Source organism: Nannospalax galili, unplaced genomic scaffold, assembly GCF_000622305.1.
Source record: "Nannospalax galili isolate Female #2095 unplaced genomic scaffold, S.galili_v1.0 scaffold342, whole genome shotgun sequence".
NCBI lineage: Eukaryota > Metazoa > Chordata > Mammalia > Rodentia > Spalacidae > Nannospalax > Nannospalax galili.
The window spans coordinates 349,094-370,506 of NW_008349359.1; the positions used below are offsets into that span (position 1 = coordinate 349,094).

Here is a 21,413-nt window from a genome sequence, read left to right on the forward strand (position 1 = left end):
AGACCTGGGTTTGAATCCCAGCACCCACATGGCAGCTAACAACTGTCCGTAACTCCAGTTCCAGGAGATCTCACAGCCTCTTCTGACCTCCATGGGCATTGCATGACACAGGTGCACTTACCTACATGCAGGCAATACATGTATACACATAAAATAAAAATAATAAATAAAATTAAAAAAAAATAAACTATTGAAAAATAATATTTTTGCCTGGTGTGGTGGCACACGCCTTTAATCCCAGCACTTGGGAGGCAAAGGCAGCAGATCTTTGTAAGTTCAAGGCCAGCCTGTTCTACATAGTGAGTTCCAGGACAGCTAGGGCTACAGGGAGACCCTATCTCAAACACACCAAAAATAAAAATAAAAAATTTTTTTTAATAGAAAATGGTGCTTGCAAAATTGTTAGAATATGTTCTCCTTAGCTTTAACAAAATCAGATACATACACAGTGGTTGCATGCCTTTAATCTCAGCACTGTGGAGACAGGCAGGCTGATCTCTGTGAGATTCAGGCCCGCCTGGTCTGCCTAGCAAGTTCCAGGGCAGCTAGGGCTATTGGAAGACCCTGTCTCAAAAAAAAAAAAAAAAAATCAAAAATTATGATGTGTGTTTAATAAATTTATTTATATCTTTTGGTGTTTTTGAGGCAGGGTCTCCCTGTAGCCCCATCTGGCCTGGAACTCACTATGTAGATTAGGCTGGCCTTGAACTCACAGAGGTCCTCCTGCCTTTACCTCCCTAGCTCTGGGATTAATGGTGTGCACCACCACTCCCCACATGATGTGTGTTTTAAAGTTAACATTCTTATGATCTACATGAAGTATTTATATTTATCATAAAAATAATTTTGATTTTAATGCTTTTTTATAAGCATGGAACCCCAAGAATGTCTTCTTGAATCCAAATTTGAGAAACAATGATTTGTATCTTTCCTAAATAGACCTAATTCTTTTTTTTTAATATTTTATTTTTTTTATTTTTATTTTTTTAAATATTTTCTTTATATTTTTATGTGTATGAGTCCGTGTCATGCAATGCCCAAGGAAGACAGAAGAGGCCATCGGATCCGCTGGAACTTGAGTTATGGCCAGTAGCTGCCATGCAGGTGCTGGGATTCGAACACAGGTCTTCTGCAAGAACAGTCAGTGTTCTTAACTGCTGAGCCATCTCTCCAGCCCCAATAGACCTACTTCTACATTTGTATTTATCAGGAGAAATTACCTGCACAGAATTGGTGCACATAAACTCATACAGCTCACACATACACATAAATAATAAATAAATAAATCTTTTTAAAAAGTTACCTCATGGGCTGGAGAGATGGCTCAGTGGTTAAGAACACTGAATGTTCTAGCCGGGTGTGGTGGTGCACGCCCTTAATCCCAGCACTGGGGAGGCAGAGGCAGGTGGATCTCTGTGAGTTCAAGGCCAGCTGGGGCTACAGGGAGACCCTGGCTCAAAAAGACCGGAAAAAAAAAAAAAAAACACTTGACTTTTCTTGCAGAAGACCCAGGTTCGAATCCCAGCACCCACATGGCAGCTAACAACTGTCCATAATTACAGTTCCAGGGAATCTGATAGCCTCTTCTGTCCTCCGTGTGCATTGTACAACACAGGTGCACTTACCCACATGCAGGCATAACACTCATACACACAAAATAAAAATAATAAATGAAATTTAAAAAAATAACTTACCTCATGGGCTAGGCATGGTAGTGCACACCTTTAATCAGAGGCAGGTATGTAATCTCTGAATTTGAAACCAACCAGGGATACATAATGAAACCCTGTCTCAAAAAAATATATATATTTACCTCATGGAAGCTATCTAGCATATTACCCTTTATCAGAAGACATTTTGTGTATAGTGTATATGTGTGTCATGTTTATGTATGCATTTGTGGATGTGGGTGTGTGGAGGCCAGAGATTAATATCATGTGTTTTCTACTATCTCTCTCCACCTTATCTTTTTGAGACAGGGTCTCTGTAGCCCCAGGTGGCCTGGAACTCACTATGTAGACCAGGCTGGCCTTAAACTCACAGAGGTCCACCTGCCTCTGCCTTCCAAGTGCTGGGATCAAAGGCATGCACCTCCATGCCCAGCTTCCACCTTATCTTTTTTATTTTATTTGTATAACTGCCTTGCCTGAATGTACGTGCACCACACGCAATGCCAACAGAGACCAGAAGAGGACATCAGATCCCCTGGAACTGGAGTTACAGAAGTTGGTAGCCACCATGTGGGTGATTGGAACCAAACTTGGATTTACTGCAAGAGCAGGAAGTGTTCTTAACCTCTGATCCATTTCTCTAGTCCCCGCCTTATAATCACCCTATCCCCCACCATACCCTACTTTTTTTTTTTTTAAGGTAGGGTCTCATACCAGGCATGATGGTGCCTGGTCTGCTCAGCGAGTTCCAAGTCTGAAACGACAGGCCAAGTCTGAAACGACAGGTCTTGCCATGTAACCTTGGCTGACCTGGACCAACTCACAGAGATCTGCCTACTTCTGCCTCAGGAATGCTGGGGAGTAAAGGCACGTGGCAACCAATGCCCAGACTCTACCTGTCACTGAGCCCAGAGCTGGCGAGCAAACTCCGGGGATCTGCCTTTCTCTGCCCTCCCAGCAATAGTGTTACAGACATGTAGGACAATCTTTGGCTTTTATGTGGGTGTCAGCGATCCAAATTCAGGTCCTTATGCTTTTGGGGGAAGCACTGTATTGACTGAGCCATTTCCACCAGCCCCAAAACATTTTAATAGTCTGAACTCACTAACAAATACTTTGTTTTTCTGTGACTCCTTGATTTTATTTGCAGAAAGCTATTAGAAGTGGAATTACAAAAAGAACAGACCCTTGCTCAGATAAAATTTATACAAAAACAAACAAATGTAACTAAAGAATTACTGGACCGATTGAGGTAAGGAAAAACAGGTCTTAGCATTTCTATTTTATTCTGTGCCTTATATGTTATAATGGGTTTTGGGAGGACTTTGGATTTTTATATTATTTTGAAATAGGTCTCCCTTTATTACCCAGGCTGGCCTAGAATTTCTGGAACCAAGCAATTTTCTTGCCTAAGCTTCTCAAGAAAGTAGAACTATAGGTGTATACCACAATACCCAGCAGTTGCTGTGGGTTTTTAGTTTATAATACAGTGCCACCTCAAAAAAAGTCAGTTATAGGGTCACAGGATTGCTCAGTAGATAAAGGTGCTGTTGCCAAGTCTGACAATCTGAGTTCAACCTCTGGATCCCACATAGTGGAAAGAGAACTGACTCCCGAAAGTTCTCCTTTGACATCTACATAAGCACTTTGGCATGTATGTTTGTGTGTGGATGGACATACACACACACACAGACACAAAATCATAATAAATAAAAGTAATTTTTAAAAGTCAGTACACTTCAAAATTAAGGTGGGTTGATATTAAAATACCTTTAATACTTTTTATTGCATAAACTTTTTCCTGTATATGACTCAAGATTATGTTCTGATTTCTTTCAAAAGCATACAATTGAATCAAGTATGATGGTTCACACCTGTAATCCCCGCACTTGGGAGGCCAGAGGCAAGAGATTGCTGTTCATGATCAACACAGGCTGGCCTTAAAACTCAAGATGATATGCCTGCCTTAGTCTCTGGAGTACTAGAATTACAAATGTGCACCACCACACCACCTGGCCATTCACATTCTTTGAATTGAAATATTGATCATCTCCCAATCCTTTGGGGGCGTAAACAGTAGGTGCTATTGTGGATTCAGCAAGTCCCCTGATTTAATCCCCAGCACTGAGGAAAAAAAGAGGGAGGGAAGTAAAGAAAGGGAAGGAAAGGTTGATTGGTTTGTTTTTTTTGTTTATTCTTCTCTATAGTTTGTCTGAGTGGGATGTCATTGAGTGGAGTGATGATCAAGCTATATTTACCTTTGTTTATGACACAATAGAACTTATCATCACCTTTGGAGAGCCAGTAGGTGAGTAGCAAAACCATATAATTCTCTACAGAGAAATGAATGGTTAAACTCACTAAAGATCCAAATCCTCATTTTTACTACAAGAATAACTATTGGCATAATGAAAATACTGCCGAGAATCTTAGAAGGGTCAGTTACTTTAGCAATAGTAGGCTGGGGGAGAGGTTTGCTGGAGATTGAACCCTGTGCTTCCTGCATGCTAAGCTTATGCTCTACCACTACCCCAACACAAAAAGAATTTTCTGTCATTGGACAAAGAATCAAATAAGAGCTGAGCATGGTGGCATGGCTGAGGCAGGGTCACCTGTTCAGGGCCAACCAGTGCTACATGGCGAGACCCTGTCTCAAAAAATACAAGCAATAAAAATAAAAATGTAGGGTCTAGAGAGATGGCTCAGAGGTTAAGAATTCTGTCTGCCTCTGCCTCGAAGGTACTGGAATTAAAGGCCTACTCCATCATGCACCAGCACACCCAGCCTAATTATAATCTTTTTCTTGACTCTACCTTCCTGGTACCTGAGATTACAGACATGTGCCATTATGCCCAGCTGTAACATAATTTAACATTTTAACTACTCTGCCTTGCCAAGTACTCATACATTTTTGTTTGTGGTAAAAACCATATATAAAATTTAATTTATCTTTTTTTTTTTTTTTTTTTTGTCTTTTTGAGACAGTAGCCCCAGCTAGCCTGGAACTGAAAATGTGGACCAGGCTGGCCCCAATCTCACAGATATCCATATCCACCTGCCTCTAATTCCCAAGTATTGAGATTAAAGGTGTGCACCACCAGACCCAGCAAAATTTTCCTTTAAAATTTTATTTATTTATTTTTACTTTATGTATATGAGTGTTTTGTCTGCATGTATATAAGTGCACTACATGCATGCAGTGGAGGCCAAGTCATGCTCTTACAGAGATCCCCCTGCCTCTCTACCTCTTGAGTGCTGGGATTAAATATTTTTTAAAAAAGAATAAAAATGTAGTTGGTATTGAGCTATAGTACATGATAAAATTCTCTCCAAACAATGGCCTTTGTTCCTACTTGTTTTTTATGATAGAGAATTTACTCTTAATAGCTGTTAGTTCCTGACTAGCTTTATTTTTGTTCTTAAAATTGAGGTTACTCTGGGCTGGAGAGGTGACTCAGCAGTTAAGAACACTGACTGCTCTTGCAAAGGATCTGGGTCAGGTTCCCAGCACCCATATGTTAAAGTGAGGCCACCCACTGGGAATGGAGGTTCACTTCTTTAATCCCAGCACTCAAGATGCAGAGGCAAGGGAATCTCTAAGAGCATGACTAGTCTGGTCTATAGTTGAGCTCTAAGCCAGCTGGGACTACAGGGAGACCCTGTCTCAAAAAACTAAAAAATGCTGGGCATGGTGGCCCATGCCTTTAATTCCAGCACTTGGGAGGCAGACACAGGTGGATCTTTGTGAGTTTGAGGCCAGCCCGGTCTACATAGCAAGTTCCAGGCCAGCTGGGGATACAGGGAAACTGTCTCAAAAAGACACACACACAAAAAAAAACAAACAAAAAAAAAAAACTGGAAAAATAAGCATGAGGTCTGGAAATATATCTTGGTGATAAAGCACTTGCCTTGGATATTCAAGGCCCTGAGTTCTATCCTTAGCATTAGGGAGATGGGGGCAGGGGAGTAATTTCCTTAAAAGGTAGCTCTCTGCATATAGCTCAAAGTAGGTAGAACTCACTGGACACTAGACAGACACTATATAGAGATGATCATGTCTGTTTCTCATGCCATCTATAGTACCTAACACATAGAAAATATTACTAAAATATTCAACATAAAGAAAAATACTCAAAATTTGAGAAATAAGGGATAACTAGAATATAGAGGAATTAGCAGCTACCCTGACCACATTCTGGAGTAATCACTATCTAAAATTCATTATAGCAGTGCTATAAGCATTAATTATTTTTACTATATTTGCTCAGAGTAGATATGAAGAAGTCATTCCCTTTATATGATTTTATTTGGTCCTCGAAAGCAAAATTACTTTGGGGGGACTGGCTCAGTGGTTAAAAGCATGCTCTTGCAGAGGACCCAAGTTTAGTCCCAGCACCCACATGGCTGCACACAACCATCTGTAAGTCCAGTTCCAGGGGATCCAACTCCCTCTTCTGGCCTCTACAGGCACCAAGCACTCACGTAGTACACATATATACATATAAGGAGTACATTAAAAAAAAAAAACAAAAAAAAAAACCATAAAGAAGTAAATAAGTTTTCTTTTGAAAATTATCTTTACACAATCGTTAGAGTCAAAGGAAGATCCCTTAACAAGTATAGCTAAATTCTGTAATTTCTTTCATTGAGCAATATCAGAGAAGACTCTACCATATACTGAGAATAATAATGAGTCAAGGGTAAGCTATCAGCTGCCTATGAAAACACCTTGCTGTCCAAAAGAGTAGATTCTAAAGTAGCAAAAAGAAATATTTACGACTGGGGGTATAGTCCAGTTGCTAGAATGCTTACCTAGCATTCATGAAAGTATTTGGGAGATGAAGGTAGTAGAATCAGAAGTTCAGGGCTATCCTAACACAGGTTCTCATGTAGCCCATGCTGGCCTCAAACTATGTAGCTGAAAAAGTGAGCAAGCAAGAAAAACCAATTCTTTTCTGTTTCTCCTTAGTTGGTCTTCCTTTCTTGGATAAGGCTTACAAGAAGATTGATGAGCTCAATTTTCAGTCTCTGTTAGATGGTAAGTTCAAAACATTTAAGCCTCTAAAAATTTGTTGGTAATTTATTGGCATAATTTGTCCTTGAAATGTATTATAGACATAAAACTGCTTAGATAATACTCTAAATATTGGATAGATTTTAGCAGAAATTATTTTATTACTACTACATCTTGAGCAGTTAACAATTATTTCCATAGTTTGAAATTACCATTATGAGTGGTCAGTCTATAACAGTCATGCATATTATTTCTATCAATGCTATGGTCAATATTCTTTCCCATTTTACAAGTTAGGAAACTATAGCTCAGAAAAAGTAAGTGTTGTGCTTACAATTAGTTAGGTAGTAAAGAAATCCTGAATTTGAACTTAAACTCTTGGTTTTAACCAAACGCTATTGTGTATGTTTAGGCTGAAAGTTTTATAAAATGTCTTATATAACATATATGTTATAATTGTGTTTGAAAGTCAAAATGCAAAAAAATACACATCTCGTAATTGAAAGCATTTCTGGCTTTTGTAATACAATATTCATACCTTACATAAAGTACATGAATGAATAATACCTTACTTTTGATCTTTTTTTTTTTTCCTCCAGAGGATAAAGCACCTCCTTCTTCCCGTTTAGTTCATAAGCTTATTTTTCAGTATATTGAGGAACAGGAATCCTGGAAGAAGAAATGTAAAACACAGCATCAGGTACCCCAGGTAAAGTCTGACGAAGCGTTTAAAGAAAAATTTGCACTATCTATACCAAAACTCAGAACTGAATCTATATATGTAATAGTTTCCTGAAATTATAAATACATTCAATTGTTCAATATTTGGGGAATTATAGCATCCATTAAACAATGAAATTTTTTCTTTTTTCTTTTTTTTTTTTTAATTTTTAAAAATTTTATGTGTATGTGTGTATTGCCTGCGTGTAGGTAAGAGCACCTGTGTCATGCAGTGCCCCCAAAGGTCAGAAGAGGCTGTTGGATCCACTGGGACTGGAGTTATAGACAGTTGTTAGCTGCCATGTGGGTGCTGGGATTTGAACCCAGGTCTTCTGCAAGAACAATCAGTGTTCTTAACCACTGAGTCATTTCTCCAGCCCCGAAATTTTTTCTTTATTGTTTAGTTCACATTCAAAATAATGTTTGTTTGTTTGTTTGTTTGTTTCCTTGCTTTTGAGACAGGGTCTCAGTAGCCGAGGCTATTGTGTAGTCAAAAATGACCATGAGCTTGTGATCTGCTTGTCTCTGTCACTTGAAGCGTAATAGGATTGCAGATATGCACTACTGTGTCCTGTTTATGCAGTGCTAAACAGGGCTTTGTCCATGCTAGAGCAGCACTCTACCTACTGAACTACAGCTGTAAACCCCAAAATAATGGGTTTCATTGTGACATTTTCAAATATATATGAAATCGGGTTTGGGTTTTTTGTTTTGTTTTGTTTTGTTTTTTTGTTTTGTTTTGTTTCTAGATGCTCCAAGAACTCTCACTGGTAGTGAACCATTGCAAATTGCTTGGAGAGGAGATTGAATTTTTAAAGAGATGGGGACCAAATTATAATCTAATGGACATAGATGTGAATAATACAGAGTAAGTATATTCAGTTCCCTGGGGCTGCTATAATAAAATACTATAAATTGGATGGCTTAATAGCAGAAACGTATTGTCTTTTAGTTCTGGCTAGAAGTCTGGGATCAGCACTAGTAGCCATGGTGGTCTGAGTTGTTAAAACTCTATTCCTGCCTTAACTTTTGATGGTTTACTAGCAGTTTGGGGCATAAATGGGGCCTTATATCTTTCTTGATCTTCACAGTATTTTTTCATTATGTATGTCTATGTCCAAACTTCTTTTAATAAAGACATCAGTCATACCAGACAAAAGCCCACCCTACCACAGTAGAACCTCATCTTAACTAATTAAATTTGCAATGACCCGGTTTCTAAATAAGGTTACATTCTGAGGTATTATTATAGAATATATTTCAACTTATAATAGTAAATAAATAGTCAAGAATTTATTAAAGGGAGTTGGAAGGATGGCTCAGCAGTTAAGAGCACTGGTTGTTCTTGTAGAAGACCCAAGTTCGAATCCCAGCACCCACATGGCAGCTAACAATTTATTTTTTCAATTTATGTGTGAGTATGTTTGTGTGAGTGTATGCCATGTGTATACAGGTACCCTAGGAAGCCAGAGAGGGCATTGAATCTCCTGGAGCTAAAATTACATGCATTTGTGAACATGAGCCCTACATGGGTATTGGGAACTGAATCGGTTCCTCTGGAAGAAGAGGAAGTGCTCCTAATCACTTAGCCATCTCTCCAGCCACCCCTGGCACCCTCCCTCCCCTCCCTTCCTTCCTTCCCTTTCTTTTTCTTTCACCTAGAACTCCCAGAGTAGTTCAAGCTGGCCTCAGATGTATAGTCACCTTCCTGCCTTAACCTCCTGAGTGCACCAAGCATCACCACCTGGAGAGTTCAAGGCCAGCATGAGATCCTGTCTCAAAACAACAAAGCAGGGGGGGCTGGAGAAATGGTTCAGTGGTTAAGAACACTGGTTGTTCTTGCAGAAGACCTGGGTTCGAATCCCAGTACCTACACGGCAGCTAACAACTGTCCATAACTCCAGTTCCAGGGGATCCAACAGCCTCTTCTGTCCTCCATGGGCATTGCACGACATAGGTGCACTTACCTACATGCAGGCAATACACACATACACATAAAAATCATAAATAGCCAGGTGTGGTGGCACATGCCTTTAATCCCAGCACTCGGGAGGCAGAGGCAGGTGGATCTCTGTGAGTTCAAGGCCAACCTGGTCTGGTCTACATAGTGAGTTCCAGGCCAGATGGGGCTACTGGGAGACCCTGTCTCAAAAAACGAACAAACAAACGAATGAATGAATGAATGAATGAATGGATGGATGAATGAATGAATGAATGACAAAGCAGAACTAGGAAGAGATGGTTCAGTCAATAAAGCACTCATCTTACAGGTGTGAAGACCTGAGTTCAGATTCCCAGAACCTAAGCGTCAAAAGCCCAGTGTGAGAGCATACATTCATAATCCCAGTCAGGGCAAGATAGGAGGCAGAAACAAGTGGCTCTTTGGAAGCTTGAGGGCCAGCTAGCCTGACCTCTTAGTGAAGTTCAAGTCCAATGAGAGACCTTGTCACAAAGAAAATGTAGAAGGTGTCTGAGGACTAGCATCCAAGGTGTTCACCTCCTCACATATGCTATGCACATCCACACTTGCTCCCACTCACGCATACACACACAGTTTTTTTTTGGGGGGGGTTGTTTTGTTGTTTTGTTTTTTTTGGTCTTTGAGATAGGGTCTTCCTGTAGCCCCAGCTGTCCTGGAACTCACTATGTATACCAGGCTGGCCTCGAACTCACAGAGCACTGGGATTACAGGCATGTGCCACCACACCTGGTACACACACTCATTTTAAAGTCATTATTATCAATGAAAAAATAACTTGCCAGGCATTGTGGTTCATACCTTTAATCCCAGCACTCTTGAAACAGAGGCAGGTGAATCTGTGTGAGTGTGAGGCCAGCCTGGTCTATATATTGAGTTTTAGGCCAGCTTGGGCTACAGGGAGATCCTGACTCCAAAAAGAAAATAATAACTTAAAATACCTTGCTCCAAAGATTTACTTTCTTTCCCATTTGGTAAAGACAAGAAATACCCCCCTAAGTTTCATATGCAAATGTAAAAGGAAAATGTGTTTGTATTTTACTCTGTATGTTTGTTTTATATTTTTAATTGTGGATCTTGTCTTCTATAGGTTGAGACTTTTATTCTCCAGTTTTGCAGCATTTGCAAAGTTTGAAATAATTTTGTCTCTCTCTGCCCATTATCCATTGGTCCTGCTACCTTTCACCATTCAAAATCACCTTGGGGACATTGGGTAAGTAAACATTCAGCTGGATAAAAAATCCCAGCTACTTTATTCCCTTATTATTTCATTTGAAAGAGTCCTGAAAGTGGTTAGCAAATACAGTGAGAGCTAAGTGTCAATCCTTTCTGACTTTATTATTGGTTCCAGTGGATACTGAATTCCAGTCTAGTCTTTGATGGCTAGTCATCTTTTCCCTAAAACAGGAAACAAGAAGGAAAAATTCTGGGTCTCAATTTGTAGTATGCACGAAACCCTGGATTACATCCCTCACCACCATATAAAATGGGCATAGAGGTATGCAACTGTAATCCCAAGTCAAGATCATCCTTAGCTACATAATAAATTCAAGGCCAACCGGAACTACATGAAGATCCCGTCTCAAGAAAAAGAAGGGAAGGGCTAAAAATGTAGCTTAATAGAGTGTTTGCCTAATAGACAGTAACACCTGGGTTCCACTCCAGTACTGCATAAACTAGACATGGTGTTGCTTACCTGTTATCCCCAAACTGGGAAGTTAGAAACAGGAAGATCAGACATTCAGGGTCCCCTGGCATGATGGTCTATGCCTTTAATCCCAGCACTCTCAAAGCAGAAGCAGGCAAACCTCAGCTTAGTCTGAACAGGAAGTTCCAGGTCCACTGGGGCCACATAGTGAGACCCTGTCTCAAAAAAAAGTTTAATCAGGTACAGTGGCACACACTTTTAATCCCATCACTGGGGAGGGAGAGGCAGATGAATTTCTATGAGATGGAGGCCAGCCTGGTCTACATAGTGAGTTCCAGGACAGCTGGGGCTATAGGGAGACCCTATCTCAAAAAGACCAAAAAAAAAAAACCAATAATTGTGCTGGAAAGATGACTCAGCAGTTATGGACTCTTGTTCTTCCAGAGGACCTGAATTCAAGTCCCAGCACCACATCGTGTGGCTTACGATGTAATTACCCTGTAATTCAAACTCATGGGAGAGTCCAACACCTGGTGTCTGAGGGCACCTCCACTCACATGTACATACATACAGATACATATAACTAAAAATAAAAATAAAATCTTTTTAAAGAAACAGAATAGGGCCAAGTGTAGTGGCACTTAACTTTTAATCTCAGCACTTGGGAGGCAGAAATAGGTGACTCTTGGAGATCAAGGCCAGCCTAGTCTACATAGTGAGTTCCAGGCCAGCTGGGGATACAGGCAGAACCTTTCTCAAAAAAAACAAAAAATGGGCTGGAGAGATGGCTCAGTGGTTAAGAGGACCAGATTTGATTTCAGCACCCACATGGTGGCTAACAACTGTCCATAACTCCAGTTCCAGGGGATCCAACACCTTCTTCTAACCTCCACAAGCACTGCATGCATGACAAGGGTGCACTTACACACATTGCAGGCAGTACACTCATACACATAAAATAAAAATAATAAATTAAAAAATAAAATGAAAGTCTAGAATATAATTTTAGCTTTAATAAAGTCTGAAATATACCAATGTTGATTTCCTGGGTTTGATAAATGTATGGTGGTAATCTAATCTGTTAATAATTAGGTTAAACTAAGGATATTTTGGGTTTTTTTTTATATTTTTATTTTTTGTTTTATGTGTATGAGTGTATTGCCTAGAAGTATATAAGTGCACCCGTGTTGTGCAATGCCCGTGGAGGTCAGAAGGGGGCATTGGATTCCCCTGGAACTGGAGTTACAGATGGTTGCTAGCCACCGTGTGGGTGCTGGGAACCAAACCCAGGTCCTCTGTGAGAGCAGCTAGTGCTCTTAACAGCTGAGCCATCCCTCCAGCCCTGTGAGGATACTTTGTAACTTTTTAGATAACACTGGAAGATGTAGGAGTTTGGAATGTCCTCCTTAAATATATCAGCAAACACCAATAGTTTAAGAGTTTTGTAGCTAAAGAAAGTACCTTGGAGACTGTGCCTGACACATAAACATGAGGACCTGTACTCCCATCCCTAGGACCCGCAAAAAAGTCACTTGCAGAGACACACATTTGTAACCCCAGTACAACAGAAGGCAGAAACAGGAGGATCCAGAGGGTTTGTTGGACAGCCAGTGTAGCCAGTCAGTGAACTTCATGTTTAGTGAATGACTATCTCAAAAAATAAGATGGAGGAACTAAAGAGATGGCTCAGGATTAAGAGCACGGGCTTGTCTTGCAGAGGACCCAGCCAGGTTCAGTTCCCAACACCCACATGGTGGCTAACAACCCTCTGTAATTCCAGCTTCACAAGATCCAATGCCCTCTTCTGGCCTCTGTGGACATTGCACAACACTGGTGTACTTACACACATGCAGGCAAAATACTCATATACATAAAATAAAAATAATTTTTAAAAGAAGATAGAGAGCAACTAAGGAAGATACCCCTCATTGACCTCTGACCACAAACACACACTCACACATGCACATGTACACCTACACATAAACACATAAACATCAAGTAAAATAAGCAGTTAGGGGATCTGAAGATGTAGTCCGGTGGTAGAGTACCAACCTGGTATGTATAAGACCCTGTGTTCAATTTCCAGTACTATAGAAACAAAGAAAGCAACTAAGTCAAGACACCTCACAGTTATATACAGAATTGATTATTAAGCCTTATTTTAGAATCTAGTTTCAACTAAACAGTCTGCTTATTTCCAGAAATGTCCATTTGTGCTTCCTAGGAAACTGAGAGGCAGTATCATTGACATGAATATAGCACTGAACTGGAGATGTATGAGTTTCCAGGAAAAGTAATTACCTTTTGTCCTTTCCAGCCATGATCAAATTGCTACCATTATATCTAAAGTGCCTTTAGAGAACAACTACCTGAAGAATGTAGTCAAGCACATTTACCAAGATCTACTTAAGGACTGCCATTTCTACCAGAAGACCCATGGACCACAGCTGTAACAACCAAGAAAGAAATGTACTTACCTGGACATAGTGGTGTACTCCTATAATTGCAGAACTCAGAACTCCGGAGACTGAGAAAAGAGGATGACACGGTCAATGACAGCTGGAGCTGCATAATGAGACCTTCTTACAAAAACATATTTAATATGTCAGGATCTCCATTACTGTTTATCCTTTTGTCTTTACATCATATGAGACCAGTAAAATTCCTTCTGATGTTATAATTTTTATTATTAGTTGTAAAATACCTAGTTAAGAATGATGAAAGGTATCAAATAGCCTATTGCCAACTTATCTTTATACTCAAGGTCAAGTGATAGAACAAGCAGGAAATCTGCCTTAACTAAAGTGGTGTTTGGGCTGGGGGTATAGCTCAGTGGTAGAGCACTTACCTTGCATACATGAAAGCCTAGATTTAATACCACCAAAAAAAAGTTTTGAATAAATAAAGTAGTGTTCCTTGCTTTAGTACAAGGCTAAGAGGTATGACCACTGACAAAGATGAACCATTTCTCCTATTTAGGGCTTCTGCACATTTGTGGCTTTTGCATAGCAGGTACTTTTAGAGTAGAAACGTGTCTGTCAGCTTGTGGGCACATTCCTATAGTCCCAGCTGCTCAGAAGACCGAAAATTTGATCCCATGAGTTCAAGACCAGTATGGTCAACATAGTAAGACCCATCTCAATAAAAACAAAAGAATGTGTCTGTCTCTAAACTACTCATCCTCCTTCATTTCAGAAATGCTGTTAAGAGCAAGCAGCAGCACTTCAGCTATTGGAATAGCCGCCATCATTTCTTAAGAGCTTTTTCTTTCTTTGCAGTATCTGTTAGTGTTTTCTTAATAAGTATACTTTTTCTAGGAAAAGCTCATTTTTGACCCAATATGTTATATAAATATTTTAATGTTTTCATATTTGTGATATAATAAATAGTATGCTTTTAGCCTAAGCCATTTCCATCTTTCTAAAGAATGCTTTATAGCAAGACTCTCAATCTTCTTTTGTTAGTGACATTTCAAAACACTGGCTTCTCGTAATGATAAATTAGTGGTTGCTGAAGCTACATTTTCCTCATACAAAGAAACAAGTATAGAAATTATTAAACGAACAGTATGATCTCTGAGGTTTACAAACGTAACAAAAATTTTACCCAAACATTACTCAAATTCTAATCATGATAATTTTGGGGGTTTTTTTATATTTACTTCTAAACTAAAATATATTTGCATTTTTAAATTCATTTGTCTGAAATTTTTGCACTTCACTTTAGGATCAGGTTAAAGTCCTGTTAGTCCCTCAAATGTCATCTTCCCTTTTCATTAGCTTTTCCTTCTGAGCTAGCTATACATCAAAAGATCACATCATCTTTTGGGTTTCAAAAGTCAGCACAAAAATTTTTGACAAAAATCAAGACCTAGATATCCATAAAAAAAAAAAAATGAAGTCTTCAGTATGTTCTGTTTCCCAAGAAACTTAATTTAGCCTTCTCAGTGGAATTATTTTTTCCCATATGTCTAAAAATTAGAGGCTTTTCTTTTATACATTTTAGTAACTCAAAAACCTGCTCCAAGAATGATTTGGCTTGTAATGATGATGGGTTTGAAGTATGTAATTATAATGTTTGTATGGCTATTTATGTTTTCCTTTGTTCACAGTTGTGACTATTTTCATAAAGTTTTTTCTAAGTTTTTCTTTTACTCATTGAAAAGGATTGGGGGGCATTACTTAAGTACATTGATTACTTGAAATCTTTTGTAATTAATACCTCTAGTAAGAGCACTTTGCAGGCCAAGCCTGGTGGCACAGGCTGTAATTTCAACTAGTTGGGAGACTAAAGCAGGAGGATCACAAGTTCAAGGCTACAAAGTGAGTTCCAGGTAAGCCTGGGCAATTTAGTGAGATAAAAAGTAGACTGAGGATATAGCTCAACAGTAGTGTACTGACAGCGTGCACACTGAGGCAGGTGGATCTCTGTGAGTTCAAGGGCAGCCTGGTCTACATAGTGAGTTCTAGGACAGCTAGGGCTACAGGGAGACCCTGTCTCAAAAAGACCAAAAAGCTGGGCGTGGTGGTGCATATTAGGCATTTCAGGTGATATGTTGCCTATAATATCAGCACTTGAAAGTTCAAGGTCATTTTCGGCTATGTAGAATGTTCCACATTAGCCTCAGATACACAAAACACCATCTCAAAAATTAAATAAACAAACAAACAAAAAGAATTAGAAGATAGGCAGGACTAGGGATATAACTCCATGGTAGAGTGCTTGCCTTAGCACATAGAAGGCTCTAAATTCAATCCCAAGCATCACAAATAACAAGAAGGGGAAAAAAGGAGAAGAAATTAGAAGCAATGCTGGGAATGGTGGCCCATACCTGTAATCCCAGCACACAGGAAGCAGAGGCAGGGGATCGTGAATTTGAGTCTGTTTCCCATTGAGACCTTGTCTTGAAAAACAATCAAGTGACAATGAGATGATTCTACTTACAATCATGTACCACTCCTGGCTCTTACAGTCTTTCTGCCCCCTCTTCTGCAGTGGTCCCTGAGCCCTGGGTGAGTGGGGTTTAATATAGGAGTCCTATCCAGTGGCACACATTCTACAATCTCTTATTCTCTTTAACTTGGCCAGTTGTTTTTGAGACAGGGTCTCCCTATAGCCCCAGCTGTCCTGGAACTCTCTATGTAGACCAGGCTGGCCTTGAACTCACAGAGATCCGCCTGCCTCTGCCTCCCAAGTGCTGGGACTCCACAACGCCCAGCTTTATTCTCTGTTCTTTAACCAGTTGTGGCCTTCTGTGTTCATCTCCCTCTGTTGCATGAGGAAGATTCACTGATGAGAGTTGAGAGATGCATTAGTATTCTCTCTACCCGTTGTTCCACTATGTTCTGTGAGCCTTAGGTTATTGAAGTTCCATTGTAGATGTGTCACTTAGGGTTGGACATCTCACAGACACTTAATTTCTATGTATGACCAGTTGTGGAACTCTATAATTAGTCTCCATCTATTGCAAAAGAAGTTTCTTTGATGAGTCGTGACTGGTATACTTGTCCCTTGAGGCTGAGTCAGACATTCTCAAGCAGTCTCAGAGAGACTGGTCCAAGACCCAAGAAGAAGGAATGGGAACACGCTGTGGGGGCCCTTGGTCATAATTTTTATAAGGTAGTAGAGGTTCTGTAGGGTCAGAATGACAGATATGCATGTAAATTGGGTTGGTGAGGTACTAAAGCAATCAAGAGAGGACAAGACAGGGCTGGGGGATATGGTTCAGTTGATAAGAGTGCTTGTCCAGCAAGCATGAAGGCCTGGGTTCCATCCCTTGTACCTGTAATCCAAATATGCAGGAGATGGAAGCGGTAGGATTACAAATTCATTTTTGAGGTTAGCCTGGACTACATGAGACCTTGTCTCAGGAAAGATGAAAGGAGGGGCTGCTTGAGTCAAAAACAAATGTGGCAGCACTTGCGTCGACCCAGAGTTCTTAAGGGAACAGAGAAAGCCAAGTCCTGTGCCATATACTCTGGAAGCCTGAAATGACAGCTCACTGAAAGAATGGGTAACATGGAGAAAGTGGCAATTCCCACTGTGCTGGCTGCTATGGAAGACAGGTCTCAGAGGGTAGGAACCTTAACAGCCTCTTCCCTTATTGAGAGGCCAACATTATCTGCAGGCAGGACATCTGGTTTACCATGCATGGTCCTCATGTTGGACTGCAGATTTATTGGTCCCTTACTAATCTACAGTATTATGGGTTGGTGCTGGAGCCAGATGTGCCTTGGTTCCTAGTAGGCCCTAGAAGCATCAGGGACAATAGGCATCCATAGATGAGTACAGAAATTTCAGGTAGAAGACGGGTGAAGGTGGGTAATTAGCACCCCCAGAGTGCAGTGCACATGTCTCCCTTTGAAGTCAAGATTGTTCACTTAGTCAGGGCCCTCAGCAGCCAAATATGGTCTGTGAAAGTCCAGCAGCTGCTGGCCTCACCTGGAAAGCCATCTAGAGCCTAGTGGATCGCCAGGCAAGACCACAGCCTCACTCCGCCTTGGCCCCAGGGCAGACTTAGCAGTGTGAAGGAGTCCCGCAATGGCATCTTATCGTGCTGTACTGGACTTTGTTGACATTTTTTAGTATCTCTTAGCTACTGAATCCTGAAACCAATTCTCACTTGCTTGGAACAAATGGAGGTGGGCCTTCCAAGATCCTGCCCACCTGCTGTAAAAAGGCTAACCTTGGCTGGGCCTGGTGGTGCATGCCTTTAATCCCAGCACTCGGGAGGCAAAGGCAGGCGGATCTCTGTGAGTTCGAGGCCAGCCTGGTCTCCATAGTGAATCCAGGACAGCTGGGGCTATGGGTCTCAAAAAGACCAAAAAAAAAAAAAAAAAAAAAATAGGCTAACCTCAGACTGGGCGTGGTAGCCCATGCCTTTAATCCCAGCACTTGGGAGGCAGAGGCAGGCAGATCTCTGTGAGTTCAAGGCCAGCCTGGTCTACATAGTGAGTTCCAGGACAGCTGGGGCTATAGGGAGACCCTCTCTCAAAAAGACCAAAAAAACAACAACAAAAAAACCACCTCTGAGTGTCCTACAAACATATGAAACCATCTGAAACATGAGCAAGCACACCTGAAAGAATGAGGATGGGAAATAAGTGCATAAAGGGTACAGAGGCCAGGCACAGCTGTAAGATTCTTGTGGGGTGTTATGGAGTGTTATGATTAGGTGGAGGTGCCTATGATACCTAACAAGGTTATCAAGAAATTCCTACAATAGCCTGTGCCTGTAAACATGAAGAGCTGGAGATGAGGCCAGTGAGATGGCCCAGTGGGTCAAAACACTTGGTGAGCAAGTCTAATGACCTGAGATAACCCCCAAAGCCCACCCTGGAAAGAAGAACCAGATTCCTGAGAGTTGTCCTGTGGCCTCCACATGTGTGCCATGGCATACACGAACTCACACTCATAGACATGTACACATACGCATAACAGCAATAATGCTTTTTAAAAGAGCTGTAGGTGTTTTGAGGACTCCTAGAGTACTGATGCCTTTTCACATTCCACTTTCTGTGTAGCTGAGGTTGGCCTCAAACTCAAACTCCTACTGCCTTACATCTCTGAGATTACAAGCATATGCCACCACATTCAGCTCAATATTTTCTTTTATACTTTAGGATCTGTGTCACATTTAGATTTTCTCCATTTTAAGATCTTGGGTTCTCAGCCACTCCTTTATCTCAGCAATTGGGAGGCAGAGGCAGGTGGATCTCTGTGAGATCAAGGCCAGCCTGGTCTACATAGTGAGTTATAGGCCAACTGGGGCTGCAGGGAGACCCTATCTCAAAAAGACCAAAAAAAGGGCTGGAGAGATGGCTTGGTGGTTAAGAATACTGGCTGCTCTTGCAGAGGTCCTGGGTTCAATTCCCAGTACCCATTTGGCAGCTGACAACCATCTGTAACTCCAGTTCCAGGGGATCTGATGCCTTCTTCGGACATCCTCGGGCACTGCATGACATGGGTGCACTTCCATACATGCAGGCAATATATACACTCATGCACATAAAATAAAAATAAAAAAATTTTTTAAGACAAAGTGTTCTCTTAAAACTTTTATGCTTTAGGGGCTGAAGAGATTGAGCAATGGCTACTCTTGCAGAGGACCCAGGTTCAAATCCCAACACCCACATTTCATACAGGGAGACCCTGTCTCAAAAAGACCAAAAAAACAAACATTTTAATATTTTACATTCATGTCTTTGATACATTTGGGAATTTATCCTACCATAAAGTATAAACTATGTACCTAATTTAATTTTTCCATAACTGTCTTGACAGGAATGAAGATTTTTCTAGTTACTTGTGGCCCTTCTTTTGGCTATTAGACTACTGAGACAATGAACCCACTGAAATAGAAATTTCCCCAATGGTTTTATGCTGAGAGAAGGAAAAAGCTGGGGCCCTGGTGCCAGCTACAGGGGATTAGGGGATTATCTCCTGGAAAGGGCTGTCAGACAATTTTGACTACTTGTCAGACCACCTCACAGGAGAGACTGGAGCTTAAATAATTATGGGTCAGTGATGGGCAGGACCACACCCTGACCAGAACTGCTTAGTTTTGCCTTCCACTTAAGCTGTAAACCTCACATAAGCAACTTAAAGATGGATGTGGGGACTCAATGGATGCCTTTCTTCCTCTTCCTAATGTGGTCCTTTGCTTTTCGCTACTGCATTTTTAATTGGCCTATTTAGGATGGGTGGCCAAATCTAGCTTGTTAGGGCTACCAGGGTCCAGGCTCTGACTCTCATAACTCCAGGAACAAGATAGCTACCTATACAGTCATCCCAGCACCATTTAATAAAAGTTTGCCACATTGATCTGTAATGTCTTATCATATACTAAACTGTTAGTACTTGTGTCTATTTTGGAGAGGCAGAATAATGAACACTCAAATAGGTCTATATTGTAATCTCTGAAATCTGAGAATGTTATTCTATATGGCAATAGAGACTGCAGGTATTTTAGTGGGGCAGGGATGGTGGCACACACCTCAGCATTCAAGAGGCTGAGCAGACGGGATTGCCAGTTGCCTGGACTACATAATGAGACCATCTCAAAAACATTTTTTTTTCCTTCAGAGGAAAGATGGCATTTCTACTGACTAAATTTTGGTTTTATTAGAGCTTGCCTCCTTGTGATTTCAGAAGCCATTAATGTACTGGGATTAAAGGTGTGCACGACACTTATTTAACCTAAACCTTTTTCCCATCTAAAATACAAGAGTTTCATGGGTCAGACAGATGGCTTGATGTGTAAAGGCATTTGCTGCTAAGCCTAAGTTTAGTCTCCAGAACCCACATGGTGGAAGGAGAGAACCAGTTCCCTCAAATCATCCTTTGACCTCAATAATCCATGCACCCCTGCCCCCAAATAAATGTTAAAAAGTTGGAAAGGGGGCCAAGCATGGTGGTGCATGCCTTTAACCCCAGCACTCCAGAGGCAAAGGCAGGGAGCTCTCTGAGATCAAGGCCGGTCTGGTCTACACAGCAAGTTTTAGGCCAGCTGAGGCTACAGGGAGACCCTGTCTCAAAAAAAGTACTTGCTGCCTTTCCAGAGGACTGGAGTTTGATTTCCAGCACCCAGGTTGGGTGGCTCACAACCACCTCTAACTCCAGCTTCAGGGGATCTCTTCTGCCCTCCTCAGGCATACACACACACACATAAATAAAAATATAAATCTTAAAACAAAAACCTTCCTAAGTGTTTTTTGCTGTCTTCTCCTGAAGTCTATCCTTCAATGAAACAATAGTGTGGGGATTAAATAAAATAAAAACTTGGCAACTTTACAGCATGCATGGCAGGCATGGTGGAACAGGCTTGTAAACCCAGGTACTTGGGATCTGGAGGCAGGAAGATCAAAAGTTTATGGTCACCCTCGGATCCAGACTTTGTCTCAGAATAAAAAGCAAAAATAAGTTAGGTGTGGAGGCTTACACCTTGTAATCCCAGACCCTGGGAGGCTGAGGTAGGAGGATTACAAGGAATTCAAATTCTGAGGAAGTTACAAAGACCATCTCTCAAAAATAAATAGGAGTTGGGGATGCAGCTAAGTTGGTAAAGTGCTTGCCTATCACACAGGAAGCCCTAGGTTCAATCCATGGTGATGGATATCTGCAATCCCAGCACTGCGAGATGATCATAAGATTAGAAATTCAAAATTCAAGGTCCTCCTTAGGTACCTATCAAGTTGGGGACCAGCTTGGGTTACACGAAACCCTATCTCAAAATAAATAATGGCTTTAAAATTCAACACTGTAGCCGGGCATGGTGGCACATCTTTAGTCCCAGCACTGGGGAGGCAGAGGCAGGTGGATTTCTGTGAGTTCAAGGCCAGCTGGGGCTACAGGGAGACCCTGTCTCTAAAAGACCAAAAAAAA

The 21,413-nt window shown here is 40.9% G+C and overlaps 1 protein-coding gene across 4 annotated transcripts in view; it reads left to right on the forward strand.

Annotated features, from left to right (window-relative positions):
• Positions 1 to 15,174, forward strand: part of Knl1 (kinetochore scaffold 1) — a 72,389-nt gene extending 57,215 nt beyond the window's left edge. For all 4 annotated transcript variants that reach the window (XM_029570252.1, XM_029570253.1, XM_029570255.1 and 1 more), the window contains exons 20-26: positions 2,821 to 2,922; positions 3,878 to 3,978; positions 6,640 to 6,708; positions 7,284 to 7,393; positions 8,154 to 8,272; positions 10,473 to 10,595; positions 13,348 to 15,174. In XM_029570252.1, coding sequence (XP_029426112.1) covers positions 2,821 to 2,922; positions 3,878 to 3,978; positions 6,640 to 6,708; positions 7,284 to 7,393; positions 8,154 to 8,272; positions 10,473 to 10,595; positions 13,348 to 13,483 — 760 coding nt within the window. In that variant the 3' untranslated portion in view covers positions 13,484 to 15,174. The remainder of the gene's footprint in view (positions 1 to 2,820; positions 2,923 to 3,877; positions 3,979 to 6,639; positions 6,709 to 7,283; positions 7,394 to 8,153; positions 8,273 to 10,472; positions 10,596 to 13,347) is intronic.
• The last annotated feature ends 6,239 nt before the right edge of the window (positions 15,175 to 21,413 follow it).